The sequence below is a fragment of the Zeugodacus cucurbitae genome, chromosome 2, assembly GCF_028554725.1.
Source record: "Zeugodacus cucurbitae isolate PBARC_wt_2022May chromosome 2, idZeuCucr1.2, whole genome shotgun sequence".
NCBI lineage: Eukaryota > Metazoa > Arthropoda > Insecta > Diptera > Tephritidae > Zeugodacus > Zeugodacus cucurbitae.
This window is the reverse complement of record NC_071667.1, coordinates 31,533,859-31,551,057: the sequence shown is the minus strand read 5'-3', so window position 1 is coordinate 31,551,057 and position 17,199 is coordinate 31,533,859. Positions and strand designations below refer to the sequence as shown.

Below are 17,199 nucleotides of genomic sequence, written 5' to 3'. Positions count from 1 at the left end.
TCAATAGAGAATATCATAAAATCCATTAAGGACTGCTTTAAAGATGTGTATAAAATATCGAGCTTTTACCGCATTTTAGCGTAAGCGACAAAAACCAAACTTTACAGGAGAAGTTTTTTTTAAATACTTTTAACCATTAATGTGGTAGTAATTTAAATTTTTTTTTCAATTATATATGTAAATGTCTGAAAAGCATTAATGTATGAGAAATTTTAAATTACTACCACATTAATGGTTAAAAGTATTTAAAAAAAACCTTCTACTGTAAAGTTTGGTTTTTGTCGCTTACGCTAAAATGGCATAAGCACGAACTGTGAAACTGGATATTAATCTCGGAAATATTTAAAATTTTTACATACAAGTTAAATAATATAAAGAAAATACTAACTAGAATACTAATTATTATAAGCTTGACGAAAAAGTTTTATATACCATTGAACTAAGAGGAAAATGTATATTATGTATTAATATTCTGAATTTTTTGGTAGCTATATTCAGTAATTAACAATAATTTTTTTTAAGTTCTTTTTCGAACTTCGAAACTAAATATTTCGATTTTTTAGGCTAACTTTGAAAATCGGAGAATACACTTTTTTACTTAATCTCCAGAAAAAAATAGTTTGGTCCAATACCCAGCAGTGTTGTTGTTGCCTGATTTTGATTTGGATGCTATAAAAAGAATTGAAATTAACAGATAATATGCAAATAAATTGGCTACTGACGACTCGGTAGCCTGTCATATTCACAGATGACCTCTTGTTGTTGTAACGGCTACCAAAACCTGTCAGAACCGACATGCCTAGACTAATTGTCATCGAAGTCATCTAACCGGAGACCCAGGAAACGAGCGGTTTCGATAGAGTCGGACCATACGGACAGTGATGTTAGATAAATCCGTTTCTTTGGTCAAGCGTGGTTAGTGCTATGCGGGGACTCTTTGCATGCACAACTTGTATTTGATATGTCGTGGTCTAGTCTGGATAGTAGTACTTTAATCTGTCACAGTATTCAGAACGTAGTTGGCTCTGGTTTTTCGAGACAACTCGTCGTCTGCATTAGGTAGTGGTAGTATTTATATATTCTGAAACAACTTAATTCATTGTTTCCAGATGTAGTATACCTCTTTGAACGCAGTTCCGTTAATTTGGCTGGTAAATATTTGAATGAGCTATGTAAGAAATTAAGTCGTAATAAGACCATTATTAAGCGCTTGACTCCCTTTTTATGTAATAACTTTAAATTAATATACTTTAGAAATTTATTTAGGTTTAGATCGATAATTAATTTTTTTTGTTGTCGAATCTAATTTTTTTTATTTAACTTTAATGATAGTATATAGCCTTTATGTTAGCATATTAATAATAATTTATTAAAATTAATTTAAGACAGTGCAACTATTATAACAAATTAATACCACAAGTTCCTTTAAAATCACTGGCGACGGCGTGTAGTGCGTTGCTTATCAAATCTCAACTCCATTTCCTCAAGAACTTTGGGAGTATAACGTACGACTAGCTTCACAGATCCAACAGCTTGTTTAAGGAGTTCCACGGCTTTTTCGTGATTTTCGCCTTCCACTGACTACAAAAGAATGCAATGCATACAATGTGAAATGTACAGTAATTCTGCGTTCCTGCATTATTTAATTGCTAAAATATGCGTAACTCACCACGCCATTAACAGATAAAAGTTGATCTCCTCTTTTTAGTCCTCCATGCCGATCAGCCACACCACCGGGTATAATACGAGAAATGTAAATAGGCGAGTTCTGTTCTTTTCCTCCCATTACATTAAATCCAAGTCCTGGGAAAGGTAATTAAAACATACATATAACCAAGGAGATATTAAAAAAAAATTACAATAAATAATCTAAATAAATGTTATATAATCCATACTTTAATTTATTGTATAATGTTCAGCTCCAAATATATTGTTTATGAAATCTAATCAATGAATATGGAATGTAATATCTAACATTTTCAGGAAAACATTAAAATAGTAGCTTTATCCCTAAGCCTTGTTAATATAAATCGAAGTTTGAAAATGTCGAACAACAATTCTACAGATTCCGAAATTTTCGTTATCGCTTATGGATAACACGATTCGTTAATAATAGTTTATTTAACTCAGATATGCCTTAAAGTTCTAAACGTACACCGAAATTTTTCTTTGTTTTAATTTCAAAATATTCGCAATCTAAAACGAAAATTTAGTCAATAATAAAGAAACTAGTAGTACTTTTGGCATATCTGTCATATTTTCATTCAGTTATTACTTGAAAAATTATGCAATTCCCCATACCCCATATAAATTTGAGGAAAAATTCGTTTTCTTATACTTTACTGTCGTGTGGAAGTTATACGTTCAGTTCATGTCACTCTGACTAACGTTAAAACTTTTGAGGTTTCATAGAATTGGTTATTTAAATAATGATTACTTGTAATATTTACATAATAAAAAACAATATAATAAAGATGTGTGCATAAGCAAGCTATAGCTTCAGGTTGACTATGCCTATTTACTTGTATCTAAATCTAAAATTAGACAATTACATTAAGGGAATTCTCTTGCTCATGGATTTTAGTGTACCATATTTTGTAGCTATTGCATTATTTTATTGCATATGTTTTGTTATTGTGCCATTGTACTGATTGGAAAACTTTGCAATCTGTGCATCGTATAAAGGTTTTTCCAAATGAAGACAATCTCGTGTCTTTACTTTACTTCAAACATGTCAGGGAGGGGCATAGACTTTATTGTATTTGTGAAATTTTTGATATGAGGCTTTGGTGGAGCTTGGTTTTCAATTTGGAGATGTCTTAATTGCATTTTTTCCGACCAACATACCTTCTTCAGTTTTCGGCAATTCAACAACCCTAGGATGAGCATGTCCTTCACTTGCAGCAAATGCTGCGACAGTGGCTTTTGCTGTGGCCGAAGCTCTGACATCCTGAGAGCCTTGAATATCAACTGTTTCGTAGACGTGCTCATATACCTCTCTTACAGCATTCAAGAAGTCGCTTTGAAGAACCTTCTGCAGAGCAGAAAGCTTAGTTGTTGGAAAATCGCCACTAGATTGTAATTTATCCAGTAGTTCAATAGCTCTTTTTATATCTAAAATTGTTTTTCAAATTAAGCACTGGGTAATTTAGTCAACAATATAAATTACCCTTGGATAAAGTTAAGGTACCGACTTGTTCTGACATATTTTTTGCAATCAATAAATATCAGAATTCAATGTTTTATCATATTATCCACTAAGAAAACAGTATTCTTTCATATAGCATACACACAAATTTTAATAGAAATTATGTTTCCCTATCGAAAAATTAAATAAGTCGATTATTTTGTATACTCCCACTAGGAACTGAATAGAGTATACAACGCAAGTCTGGTAAGAAATTGTTATACTGTTACCAATCGGTTATCAGTAATTAATAACTTTATTATCAGATAGGTTGATTTTATTCTAGGAGTAGGTAAAGAAAGATAATTTCTTATCCTTACGACAGTGTGATAAGCTGCCTCATGGTTTTGGGGCATAATGTATAGCCTAAGTTTTTTTCACATTTTTCCCTCTTTTGGCCAAAAATATGTTAATGTTTCATTAACAAAGCAATCTATAAGAATTATTTGATTGAATATCTATCTGCGAATATAAACTGGTTGTTTCATTATTTATTTTATTACTCATCAGTTAAATAAACCTGTTTGAATTGTAATTTATTTCGTTATCCATTTATTACCAGAATGTGATTGATCTGTTTTCTCATTTCAAGCTATAAATTCTGTCAAATAAGTTCCCGAAAAATCTCATTTTAAATTTTTCCGCTAAGAATATTTTAAAATTTTTCCCCAGGTTGGCACAACTGTCAGCCACTATTCTGTCAATTTTTATTGCTATGTGTCATTTAGTTTCTTTAAGGCGTTATTAGAAACAAGTAAATACTTTAGTGTGCGTTGCGATTTTTATTAATCGTAAACTTGAGTTTTTGACTGGTTGAATCACTAAATGTTGTTTCAACATTTCCAACGTTTTGACACAAGAAATTTCGTTTGTAAATTTCACACAAACTCTTTTAAAAATTTGAAATTTTTATATTTTTATTCATTTAAATCAATTAGTTATTTACATATTTATACATTAATATAATATATAACATTTTTACACATTTTTAGTAATTAATTTAACTTATGAAATTACAATAAAAATATTCATTTAACTTGTTTACTAACATACGACGATGATATCGTTGCAAAATCTATCATATAATATCGTTACGCACTTCAAGTGCTACAATTTCCCTACAGGCGTTTTTGTGAATTAGTGAGATGTCAGTGATCTCTCATCACTAGCTTGATGTATATATATATAAATGTGTGAATAATTCTATTAAACGAAATATTTTAATGATTTGGATTAAAATTTATTTAAAATTTAATGAATAGAAGTGGTAAAATAACTGTGCCCACGACCGTTTCATATAATGGGTAGCATCGAGAGAGCTTGCATATCTGGATTTCTTTGTCGTCTTTGCTCTGAAATGCACAGAATAGTAATACATATTTATGGCGACCAGGGTAGGAAGTTATGTTTAGTAGAGAAGATTAACGGATATCTTCCCATTACTGTGAGTTTGTTAGTATATTTCTGGAAGTAAGTTAAATCTTATATACATTTTTAGATTTCTCCGACGGATCCCTTACCTAAAACTATTTGCGAGACTTGTTTAAGAAGAGTGGAACAACATTATGACTTGTTGATGCGATTAACACGAATAAAAGAAGGCAGCTTTCCTAAAATCAAAAAGGTATACTTTGTTGAATATTTGCTTTCAAACTTTAGTTTCTTGAATTGCAATGCAAATATATTTTGTCATCAGTGGTTAACCAAATAAGGTTATTAAAGTATACGTCAACCAATTGCGGCCATTATTTATGTCTGTGGAAACGCCTTGAATTTTATTGATTTTTTTGTAGGTAGATCTTTTTCTTTTTTCAAATATTTTTATCTATAATGTATTGAAAAAACAAAATTTTGATGAGAAATATCCGTCTACCCTACGTTTACGAAAGGCAGTCCAGAATTATTAATATCATTTGATTCCTCAAGAATATTCATATATACATAAGTATCATCTGACAAAATCCTCTCTAAAATTAAGATCTTCACCGTCGGTGCAACCGTTTTCGTGTTATAATAGTGTTTTATTTCCATTTAATTTCTTAGATACATACATAGGTAGAAATATATATCTATAATATAAAAATGAATCGCAAAATGTGTTGCTAAGCGCATAACTCGAGAACCGCTGAACCGATTTCGCAAATTCTTTGTTTAGAATGTTTTTAGAGGTACCAGGATGGTTCTTACGGAGAGAAAAATTGCTTGAAAAAGTCTTACATCCACAATTTTCTAATCACCCATGCAAACAATGTGTGTCGTTAGTCTCGAAAAAAGTCAAGAAGGGCCAAACCGATCTGGCTAATTTTAGTTTTGAAATATTTATGGAAGGCCCGGGAAGTATTAGAAAGTTAGTATATATCGAAAAATTGTGAGGAAGATAACAAGAAGATGATTTTATTTGAATTGACAACAAAATTATAAAAAAAAACAAAACAAAAAATAATAATATTTTGAAAGTTGTCATTGTTGCTTTATTAAAATATTTTTATCATTGTTCAATTGTATAAGGCTATGTCGATAGCCCAAAACAATTTGTAACAAGTAGGGAAAGGCAACCAAACATTTTATACTCTCTCAATTTATTGATGTAATTTTATTACACACAATTTGAAATAATTGGGATATAAGGAAACTATTACAAACCAAGTTTCATTGAAATCGGTCGAGTAGTTCCTGAGATATGGTTTTTGACCCATAAGTGGGCGACGCCACGCCCATTTTCCATTTTGTAAAAAAATCTGAGTGCAGCTTTCATCTGCCATTTCTTATGTGAAATTTAGTGTTTCTGACGTTTTTCGTTAGTGAGTTAACCTACTTTTAGTAGTTTTCAACCTAACTTTTGTATGGGAGGTGGGCGTGGTTATGATCCGATTTCATTCCTTTTTGGACTGTATTAGGAAGTGGCTAAAAAAACCGACTGCAGAAAGTTTGGTTTATATAGCTCTATTGGTTTGCGAGATATGTACAAAAAACTTAGTAGGGGGCGGGGCCACGCCCACTTCTCCAAAAAAATTACATCCAAATATGCCCCTTTATAGTGCGATCCTTCATACCAAATTTTATTTCCATAGCTTTATTTATGGCTTAGTTATGGCACTTTATGTGTTTTCGGTTTTCGCCATTTTGTGGGCGTGGCAGTGGTCCGATTTTGCTCATTTCAAAGCAATCTTCCTATGGTGCCATGAAATAAGTGTGCCAAGTTTCATCAAGATATCTTAATTTTTACTCAAGTTACAACTTGCACAGACGGACGGACGGACGGACGGACAGACAGACATTCGGATTTGAACTCCACTCTTCACCCTGATCACTTTGGTATATATAATATACTAAATATCTAACTCGTTTAGTTTTGGGTGTTACAAACAACCGTTATGTGAACAAAACTATAATACTCTCTTTAGCAACATTTGTTGCGAGAGTATAACAAGATTAAATAATTGAGAAATTAACTCACTGCATTGCGGTAGTTTCAGACTTTGCTCATGACTCCAACCATTCGAACCACAAGTGGTTTGTTCCGCGCCTTTTAATTTGTAACCGTATCCACAACTGAAAATAATTTGCGTATCTAGAGTATAATTTGTGGACTGAATAATATTATTATTAATTATCTTCTGCTTGGATTTTGACTTTGCGTCGAAAAGCGTGCAAATAAGAGGGTGTTCACAGATGGGTATGAGATGACCGCTGCAAGAATGTGCTACTGAAATGATGTTAGTAAAACTAGTCATATATGTAGCTTATTTGAATAGTTAAAATACGTACCAATACATTTGGGCAGATTGTGATCCCATTTGCCATCTGTGTAAGTTAAAGAGTTTCCGCCATCCAACATATAACCATTTTCACAACTAAACTTTACTTTTATAAAATCACTGAACTCTGACTCGAATCTCTCACAAATCATTGGATAAATGCAGTTATCTAATATCTCCTGCTCACAAGTTTTAGAGATTTTCTCTTAAAAGAAATAATTGTAATTATATAAGAAAACGATGAATTGTCTCCCAACCCAAGAATGATAGAAGACAAGATTACGACATAGTGACACTCTCACGACCCACGAAAGGGAATAGGCAACATAAGAACTGTCAAATGGAAATATGAAACATAGTGAACCAAATTGAATAATGTGCAGATAAAATATCACAATGAACGTGGTTCCTAAAATCGTCATCTATAAAATGATCCAATATAATAAAGCATATTTATAATTAAAATTATATGTTTTGTTACAAAAAGTTCGCCATTTTTCCAACTACGACTTTTATGTACTATTGTTGTTTAATTCCGCCATTGCGGAATTCTTTTTCAAGTTAATACATTTTTCACTTAGAATTTTAAATAATAATTAAGCACTAGTCTTGACTTCAGCTCTTTGTTTTGGTTTTATTGTTTTGTACCACCGTGAAATTTGTCAATTTTTCTTTCGTTTTTCGTTTTGCTCTCGTGTTCTGGGATCGTGAGCGCTCAACAGGAAATCAAAATTCAAAAAAGCTAACTGTAAACGAATGTCGTAATCTTGTATTCTATCATTCTTGTCCCAACCGAACTTAAATATTCGCTCCAAATATAAAACATAAACGGTGTAAATCAGAGTTTTTCCACATTTCGGCAACAAATTGACCCTAAATGATGAGAAGTGCATGAACAATATGAACCATACCAAATACATACCAAAGCATTTAGGCATAATGCCATCCCATTTTCTTCCTCTGCAGGCTAAATATTGTGAGCCTTGCAGAGTGTAGCCATCTTCACAATTTACATATAAATTTTCGTTATTTGATAATTCCGGGATGTCTCTTCTGTAGATACTCTTATACTTTCGTAGCGTTCGATCATATATCTTACACTTTAACGGATAAGTGCAGTCCGCAAATATACTAACATCACAAACAGTTTCCTCTAAAAATAAAGGACGATATGTAAATTAGAAAATAAAACCAAAATCTCGAGCGAAAGTTACTGCAAGTAGGAATCCTATTACTCCATCCATTGTTCGTACATGTTATGAACATTGCCCCATCCAGTTCATAACCATCTTCACAACTATAGTCTACATGTACCCCTGGAAGCACCACGTCAGCCCTGTTTCCAAAGTTAAAGAAAGATGTTTTGTGATTGTGTCGACAGAGTAATGGCGCTGTGCACGGACTAACCAGACTTAGATCACACAAGGGAACTATTAATATAGAATTTAATTGATTTAAAAACACGTGTTATTTTGTAACAAAATATAACACAGCTTACTGCAAGTAGGTGCAGCACTACTCCAGCCATTATTCATACAGGTTGAACGATTCTCGCCATCCAGTTTATATCCATCTTCGCAGGTAAATTCAAAGTAAGAGCTTTCTTTGATCATCTTATTCCATGTGAAATATTGATAGCCCTCCAAACTTTGTATATTTGAATCGAACACATTGTATTTGAGCGGTGAACTGAGATTTCCCAGATCGGATATATCGCAATGATTAACTGTAAAGAACATTTGTAAAAAGTGAAGAATTTTTAAAATAATCTATAATATAAAAATGAATCGCAAAATGTGTTGCTAAGCGCATAACTCGAGAACCGCTGAACCGATTTCGCAAATTCTTTGTTTAGAATGTTTTTAGAGGTACCAGGATGGTTCTTACGGAGAGAAAAATTAGAAAAATTGCTTGAAAAAGTCTTACATCCACAATTTTCTAATCACCCATGCAAACAATGTGTGTCGTTAGTCTCGAAAAAAGTCAAGAAGAGCCAAACCGATCTGGCTAATTTTAGTTTTGAAATATTTATGGAAGGCCCGGGAAGTATTAGAAAGTTAGTATATATCGAAAAATTGTGAGGAAGATAACAAGAAGATGATTTTATTTGAATTGACAACAAAATTATAAAAAAAAAAAACAAAACAAAAAATAATAATATTTTGAAAGTTGTCATTGTTGCTTTATTAAAATATTTTTATCATTGTTCAATTGTATAAGGCTATGTCGATAGCCCAAAACAATTTGTAACAAGTAGGGAAAGGCAACCAAACATTTTATACTCTCGCAATTTATTGACGTAATTTTATTACACACAATTTGAAATAAAGTCCAATAGAATAACAAAAATCAGCATATATAGTACATGAGGGTTGAGGTAATTCCTGAACCGATTTCACTCATTTTCAACGCCCAGTTATAATGGGAATAGGGGCAACTTGGCACCTGTTAGTAGGCAGACAAACGGCAATTCGGCCTTGAAATTACTCCTAAATTGCAAATCAACCAAACACCAGTCTGCAAAATCGCCAAAAAAAAGAGCTATAAAGAAGATTTTCCAGATATTCAAGTCGCTGGAGGTACTGCACAGGACTTTAAAAGATTTACGCGACAATGAAAATATTTTTGGTGAAGCCATGATTCTGTTGGCAGGGGATTTTCGCCAGACTATTCCTGGATCAACTGTTGCTGACGAACTAATCACATTCCTAAAATCATTTAATTTGTGGCGACACATAAAGAATCGCCAATAAACAAATAACATACGAGTGTTTTTTTAACAATATCATACTGCGATTGTAGAAATAGTTGAAAATGGTAGCGACGCAGTTGACACCTCGATGGATTAATAACATTTTTAACGGGTTTCTGTTACTTCATGGCCTCGAAAGAGGAGCTTATTCATCGTGTTTTTCCTGACATGAAACCATAATATAGTAAACATAAATGGCTTATTGAATGACATATATTGGTGGTAAAAAAAACAAGGATCACTTTGATCTTAATGCGACAATTTAGAATTTCGTTAAAGGAGAGTTGACACAGCTACAAACCAGGAGGACGTATTCAATTATCCCACAGACTATTTTAAATTGCTGTACTATCCCCACTCACTTGCAATTAAAAGTAGTGTGAGTTGTCATCATGCTGCGTAACATAAATTCTGTGAAGAAGATAATCAATATCGTCACCAAAGCCAAGATAAAACCTACTATGAAATTTAGTAATTTGTTAATTTCTTTAATATACGATTAAAAAAATCAAAGTTATACAAATTATGGTGATTTACGCTTAACACAGATCTACAATAATGTCTATCAATCATTTTAAAATTTATCGGCTATAACGTTTTCGTCTTTATGCGTAAGAATTTTTTCTCTGCATTGAAAGATTTACTAATTTAGCCACAAAACGTGTGGCTGGGTCTGCTAGTGTACATATAAATACATTGAACTTCCATAACTCGAACTGCTATCATTTGAATTTTTCCATAACTCGAACACTTGAATTGGCAATAGAAGTCAAATTTCATACAAATTACCTTCCGTAACTTGGAAGAGTTTCTAACTGGAAGTTTTTTTTTTGTGGATTATGGTGATTCGAGTTAGGAAAATTCAACTGGTTCAAATTAAAAGGCTAATACAATTTTAGTTAATATATAGCACAAACAATCATTTCTTCATAACATGGACACTCGCGTAACTTGGACAAAAAGTGCTGAACCGCAGGTGTTCAGCTTAGACAGGGTTTACTGTATTAGTTAAATACAATTTATACATCAGTAAACATAGTACATTCTTACTGGATCAGAATAACAAAATTTTGATAACAAACGGGTTCAGTTCAGAAAAAATTTCAAGCTTGAAATGCTCAAAATGGGTTTTGTCAAACCTTTAGAATGCTATAATGCTGCAAAAAAGCCTCCGCCGCTAATAATAAATCGTATAATCGTGTAGCAAACAATTGCTTTTTCTTTATTGTATCAATCGAATTACATATATACTAATACTTTATATATTGGCATGGGGACTGTACACCCGTTAATATTTCAATTTTATTTTATGTTCTTTCTATTTAATTAGAGAAATGTAAGGTAATTTAATTTTAGTAATATGACTAAATTTGCAGGTCTTGATCATATGTTCTTAACTATTGTTTTGCTTCTTCCAGACGCAGCAAGCACTATGCACAATTGGTGACGTTTCAAGTACGGATGTGTCTGATGATGAACATTTTGACCATAATAGCACTCAGGAAGGGCGGAACTCTTTAAGTGACCCAATTGCACAACAAATAGTAACAGGTGTTGCATCGCAATCCCCATTGACTGGTGCAACACAAGCAACTATTGAGTATAATAACCTATCCTAGAAATAAATAGCCTATGGAATTAATTAGTAATTTAAAAGTACGATATAATTATAACAGTGTGCGAGCAAAATTATGAATTATGTAGACAGCGGATTTTTTGAGCCGCATGCATTTAAACTAGTATAAGATCTTTAATCCTTGGTTTCTTGTGTATACATATTCGACTTTATTTTAAATATTAAAATATAAATAAAATGAATATAGAAAAAGTTTGCACATCTAATTTTATGAAATAAGATTTGAATTAGGTAAGATAGAGCCGATATTGTATTTAGTTTATTTGTATTGAATTATCTTGGAATTTGGTACACATGTGGAGTTAGAAAAATAATTATTCTTGGAGCATGTGATAGTCCGTTTGGAAGGTTTTATTGCAGAGCAGAGGAAAACAAGAGCAGAATTTCACTATCATACATATGTAGAAACAACTATTGGAATCATGTGTAAATCAGCGACATTTTGCGCAGTTGCTTTTGTTCATTTTAATAATTTTGAATTGTTGTAATAAAATTGAAATATTCATTAATCACGATCATTATCTGACAACACGTCAAACTGTGAAGTTTAATTTTTTCTCGGTTCTTGAATTTGTGCTTAAATTTATTAATATAATTAAAGAAAGTTTACTTTTAATAAGTGTAATCTAAAGCTAAGTATTTGTGCTAATTTGCTTTTGTGTTATATTTAAATTTTAATTGTATTTTAACTATTTTCTTAAATTCTGGTGCCGAGTCTTTTAAATCATTTGTTGTTGTTATCAATTATCAATTTTATTTCCTACTTTGCAATTGTTTGTGCGATTGCATATTGTTTTTGTTTTAATTTGCTCTTTTTCTTTTGATTCGTCTTTTTTTCTTTCATTTTTGCTCACAGCTGTTTGCGTGTTATTTTTAAGTGGCTCAGTGCTTCTCAAACTGCTCACTATTATATTGGTTGTGATCTCGGCTAATTCAGTATAACTATTATTGTTTTTCTATTTACTATTATATCATATTTTAATTTTTATTATTATTTACTATTCTGTTTTTTCCTTCAATTTAATTTTTTTTTTTTTTTTCATAATGACTTGCAATTTTCCGAATTGTACTATTAAAGGCGATTCTGATCGTTTTGTTTCTTGTTGGCTTTGTGACGGGCTTGCCCATCTTAAATGTGCTGGATTGACAGGTAGAATCTTAGATTCTATTCTCGATGGAAAGGGTCTGCGCTGGTCGTGCTTAAAGTGTAGACCGACAGATATTGAATTATTTAAAGTTTTTAAACAGGCGCGCAATAATTTTAAAGAAATCGGTCGAGAACTTCAAAACCTTACAGAAAAATTTAAGCATTATGAAGTGTTGTTTCAATCATTTAAATGCCTAAATGATCAAGATGATAATGCTAAGCCTTCATCAAAACGTAAACGTCCGTCTAATGAGGAACCTGCCACTTTGTCCGTGAAAAGTATGTCACCGGTGAAATTAGACCTTATTAATCTCTCATCTCCTTGCCCTCAAGGAGAGAAGCCTTCCTCTTCAAAAGTGCTTAATCCTCCGAAAACAATTAACGATAACCTTAAGCGGAAAACTATTCAGGATCCGCCTCCTATTAACTCTGAGTTTGTGGCAAAAAATTTGGTAGTAATACCTCAACGAAAATCTATTTTCGTTTCGAGATTCGCTTCGGATACCACAATCGAAGATATAAAGTTTTACATCTCGTCGAAATTAAAAATTAACGATATTGATATTGATGTCAGAAAATTTAACTTTAAATACGAAAGAAACATATCTTCTTTCAAGATTGGCGTTTCAGCTGTTAATTTTCAATTGCTACTTGATGAATCATTTTGGCCACCTGGTGCTTTCGTGCGCGAATTCGAGCAAAAGCAACAAAAACAAACTGTAATTGCTCATATTCCAAAAAATGCCGCGGATTCAAAAAACTAATTATAAAAAATTCATTACAAATTCACTATCAAAATGTAAGGGGTTTAAATACAAAATTAAAAGAATTGTATTTGAACAGCACTAATTGTAATTTTAAAGTCATCGCTTTTACTGAAACTTGGCTTAAACCTCATATCTTTGATAACGAAATATTAAATAGTGAATTTCAAATCTTTAGATGCGATCGACTGAACAGAGTCGGGGGGAGTGTACTATTTGCTGTGCATTCTTCAATTCCATCTGAAGAAGTGGAAGTTCCTCATGCGGACTTTATTGAATTTAAGTGCATACGAATTTGTATTAATAAATGTTCTATTTATCTAACTTTATCTTATATTCCGCCTCAATCGGACTTATCTGTATATACGCAGCATGTTTCTTTAATAAATTCCTGTCGCAAATTATCGGGAGATTCTCTTTTGCTGTCATCCATTGCGTCACACGAGAAATTTGCGTTCGAAAACTCTTTTCGTGTTTTTCTCTCATTATCTTCATATAATTTTCTCAACTTCTTGTATGCATCATTTCAAAACAAAAAAATGTATTTCATTAACTAATTTTTATCGTTATTCTCGATTTTTTAATATATTTTAATTATGTGTATTTTGCATATTGTTATATGTATTTGCAAATTACGTACAAAAGATAAATTATAAAATTCAAATATTCAAATATATTGTATATATTCATTTTAAAATATGCGCAAAGGCAACACTTACGGCGCAGCGAACTGTCCATATTTACACTGATAATCTCTACTAAATTTCATTTTAAAGTTAAATTGGTAACTTAGTTATACAACGTATAGTTTTTAGCTTAACGGTAAATAACTATCAAGGTTGTTATAGCATCAGATAGTAATCGGAATTAAAGTTCAAAACAACAAAAAGGATAAAGTGCTTTACCACAAAGTGAGTAGTTTTACCGATTGTCGACAAATTTGACAAGTTTCATAAAATTTTGTCTGAGCTTTAGTTTGAATTAGTTCAAATTACAAATTTTGAGTCTTGTTGCTTTTTTGTATGATTTAAACAATTTGTATTGCTGCGAAAATTCGCAACCCGTCTGGCCTCAGATTTTCATAAAAATTTCGAGCATTACACATGTCGGCCAGCTTTTCAAGCTCTTCATATTCACGCATTTCGCCCTCTTACTTTTTACGTCTGCAAATGCGTCTCGCTTCCCTCTTCAGCTTTAAATATCTATCCCACCCCGCACGTGTTGTGGTCGATCACAACGTAACGAGGTGAGAAGTCTCCACTGCGAAATGACAATTCTCATAGGACAAGCTCGTTTTTTGGCTTTTCCAAAGACCAATTATTTCGACAGCAGCGGTACGCAGTGAGTTTGAGATGCCGTTCAACAGCTCCCTTATATCGAATAGAAAATCGTTCGGCTTTCTTCCGTCTATCACAGCATGATCGATTTATTTGCGTGTGTTTCGATCAGGAGCATGCCACGTGGGTTGATGAATTTTCTTGTGCTGGAATCTTTTACTACAGACATCCATATTTCGGCCCATTGGGCCCTGGACAACTTTAGGCCGTTAATGTCTACCCTTAGTCCTATGAGACATCAATAAACTGGGCAGACGCACCTTTCCAAATAAGGGTCCATATGCATGTCCTCAAATCGTGATCCTTAAAACGTTTGCAAGGGTTTGTCATCTACATACGAAATAAAAATTCAAACCCATCTTAGAAGAAAATCGGACATATTTCATGCTACTTATTCATTTGGTTTTGAGAATAGTAGTATGTCTATTAATACTTTAAATATATCCTTTCCTTCGCTAATACAACCTCAAGTAATGTAGTGACAAAACATTGCTGTCATTACTTACCAAACCTTTTATACTTTAATCATAGTTGTATTAATCAATTGTAACCGCTTTGTAATAAATTAACTAAATTTTACCCATCATGTAGAATTCATTACACACATATATATATATATATATATATATATATGACGTATGAACCATTTTAAACGATTATAGCCGAATCCACCAGAGCGCGCCACTCATTCCTCTTTTTTGCTTTTTGGCGCCATCTGGAAACACCAAGTGACCAGGTCACTTTCCACTTCGTCTTTCCATCGGAGTGGAGGTCGTCCTCTTCCGCGGCTTCCTCCAGCGGGTACTGCATCGAACACTTTCAGAGCTGGAGTGTTTTCATCCATTCGAACAACATGACCTAGCCAGCGTAGCCGCTGTCTTTTCATTCGCTGAACAATGTCAATATCGTCGTATAACTCGTACAGCTCATTGTTCCATCGTCTGCGGTATTCGCCGTTGCCAATGTTCCTAGGACCATAAATCTTAAAATATTCCTCCCGAGAACCCCGAGAGTCGTCTCATTGGATGTTGTCTTCGTCCACGCCATACATCAGAACGATAATAATAAGCGACTTGTAGAGTTTGATTTTGGTTCGTCGAGATTGGACTTTACTTTTCAATTGCCTACTCAGTCCAAAGTAGCACCTGTTGGCAAGAGTGATTCTGCGTTGGATTTCGAGGCTGAAATTGTTGGTGCATTACAAGTGGTTCCCAAATAGGCGAAACTATCTACGACTTCAAAGTTATGTCTGTCAACTGTGACGTGGGAGCCAAAACGCGAGTGCGCTGACTGTTTGTTTGATGACAGGAGATATTTCGTCTTGTCCTCATTCACCTCCAGACCCATTCGCTACGCTTCCTTATCCAGGCGGGAAAAAGCAGAACTAACGGCGCGGTTGTTCGGGAAATGGAACATCTATTCCATCGTCATCGATTGGAGGATCTGGTTCGCCATCTCATGGTGTTGTACTTTCACTGCCATTCAGCAGGTCGGAGAAGTGTTCCCTCCATAATCCCAGTATGCCCTGGACATCGGTTACCAGATTACCACCATGGTCTCTACATGACGATGCTCCGGTCTTGAAACCTTCGTTAAGTCGCTTAATTTTTTTATAAAATTTTCGAGCACTACCTCTTCCGGCCAGCTTCTCAAGCTGTCGATACTCCCGCATTTCGGCCTCTTTCTTTTTAGTCTGCAAATGCATCTCGCTTAATGAGAGTGAGAACTGTGACTTGGTCAAGGTTAGTGAAGAAGACATGAATACAGTTGTGCAAAGCATTCCAAAACTAGACACACTGATTTTAATAAAAACAATGCTCAAAAATCACTCATTTGGAAACCCATACGGTAGCGAAATTTTGCATCAATCACATTCTCGTGATATTACTCGTTTTGAACAATTTGTTCGCGCTGGGCGATCTAATTCTGCTCCTGGATCATACACACAACAGTAAGTACTTCTTTAGTTCACTACTTTTTTCTTTGAATGATTTACTCTTATATGTTTATATGCAAAGACTGTTATTCCCTTTTTATACTGATATTTATTTTATTTTTCTAAATTCAGTGACGTACATGATAATGGAAAGCTACTATCACTTACAGAACCAGAAAGTGGAAATCATATACACTAATTAATGTATATGCACATATAAACATTTATATTGAACACATTTTGAATATCTGTATTGATCCAAACATAAGCAGATTAACAATGTAAATGCGCAAAAGTAGCTTGTTGTGATTTTTTTACAATAAATTATTACACTGTGATAGTCCAAAAAAAAGACAAGACCAAATTCGACGGTTTCCCCCTATTTCGGGTCCTACGAATCGAACTGCATCATTACTTTTTTGAGTTACAATCATGGTTTCATACAAAAATTTTTGTTGAAGTTTTTCATCAAAGTGGCAAATTGTAAGAGAAAGGCACATTTTTCTTCGGTCTCTAACTTTTTTAATGTTGATTTTTTTGGTAAACTTTCTTTAGCAAAGCTTCTCAGAATAAGTCCGTCTTTAAGTTCTTAGATGACTGTAAATCCCAAAATCAATGTTTTTTGTGTCCTTATAGCCAATATGTCGAAAAAACTGAAATTTAATCCATTTTTTTAATGTTT

General features: G+C 33.1%; 3 protein-coding genes across 8 annotated transcripts; 1 reads left to right on the top strand and 2 right to left on the bottom strand.

Moving 5' to 3' along the window:
* Positions 1-1,257: 1,257 nt before the first annotated feature.
* LOC105215774 (protein lin-7 homolog C) lies at positions 1,258-3,329 on the bottom strand. The gene is made up of 4 exons (XM_011189890.3): positions 3,170-3,329; positions 2,848-3,114; positions 1,670-1,803; positions 1,258-1,581 (listed from the first exon to the last, which is right to left on the bottom strand). The coding sequence occupies exons 1-4, from the start codon at positions 3,204-3,206 to the stop codon at positions 1,432-1,434; spliced, it is 588 nt and encodes a 195-aa protein (XP_011188192.2). The 5' UTR covers positions 3,207-3,329; the 3' UTR covers positions 1,258-1,431.
* Positions 3,330-4,333: 1,004 nt separating this feature from the next.
* On the top strand, positions 4,334-11,528 carry LOC105215771 (uncharacterized). The gene is made up of 3 exons (XM_011189886.3): positions 4,334-4,631; positions 4,686-4,811; positions 11,116-11,528. Exons 1-3 carry the CDS (start codon positions 4,488-4,490, stop codon positions 11,314-11,316), a joined length of 471 nt encoding a protein of 156 aa, XP_011188188.2. The 5' UTR covers positions 4,334-4,487; the 3' UTR covers positions 11,317-11,528.
* Positions 5,827-10,346, bottom strand: LOC128919907 (complement component receptor 1-like protein). Of its 6 annotated transcripts, none has more exons than XM_054225555.1 (7): positions 8,872-10,346; positions 8,444-8,671; positions 8,160-8,375; positions 7,868-8,098; positions 6,956-7,150; positions 6,706-6,893; positions 5,852-6,675 (listed from the first exon to the last, which is right to left on the bottom strand). In XM_054225555.1, exons 2-7 carry the CDS (start codon positions 8,556-8,558, stop codon positions 6,574-6,576), a joined length of 1,047 nt encoding a protein of 348 aa, XP_054081530.1. In that variant the 5' UTR covers positions 8,559-8,671; positions 8,872-10,346; the 3' UTR covers positions 5,852-6,573. The 6 variants fall into 6 exon arrangements, with proteins under 6 accessions (XP_054081531.1, XP_054081529.1, XP_054081530.1 ...); XM_054225558.1 differs by having other exon boundaries at positions 6,645-6,675; positions 6,706-6,739; positions 8,872-10,338; XM_054225556.1 differs by lacking the exon at positions 8,872-10,346 and having other exon boundaries at positions 5,827-6,893; positions 8,160-8,281; positions 8,353-8,375; positions 8,444-8,560.
* Positions 11,529-17,199: the final 5,671 nt, after the last annotated feature.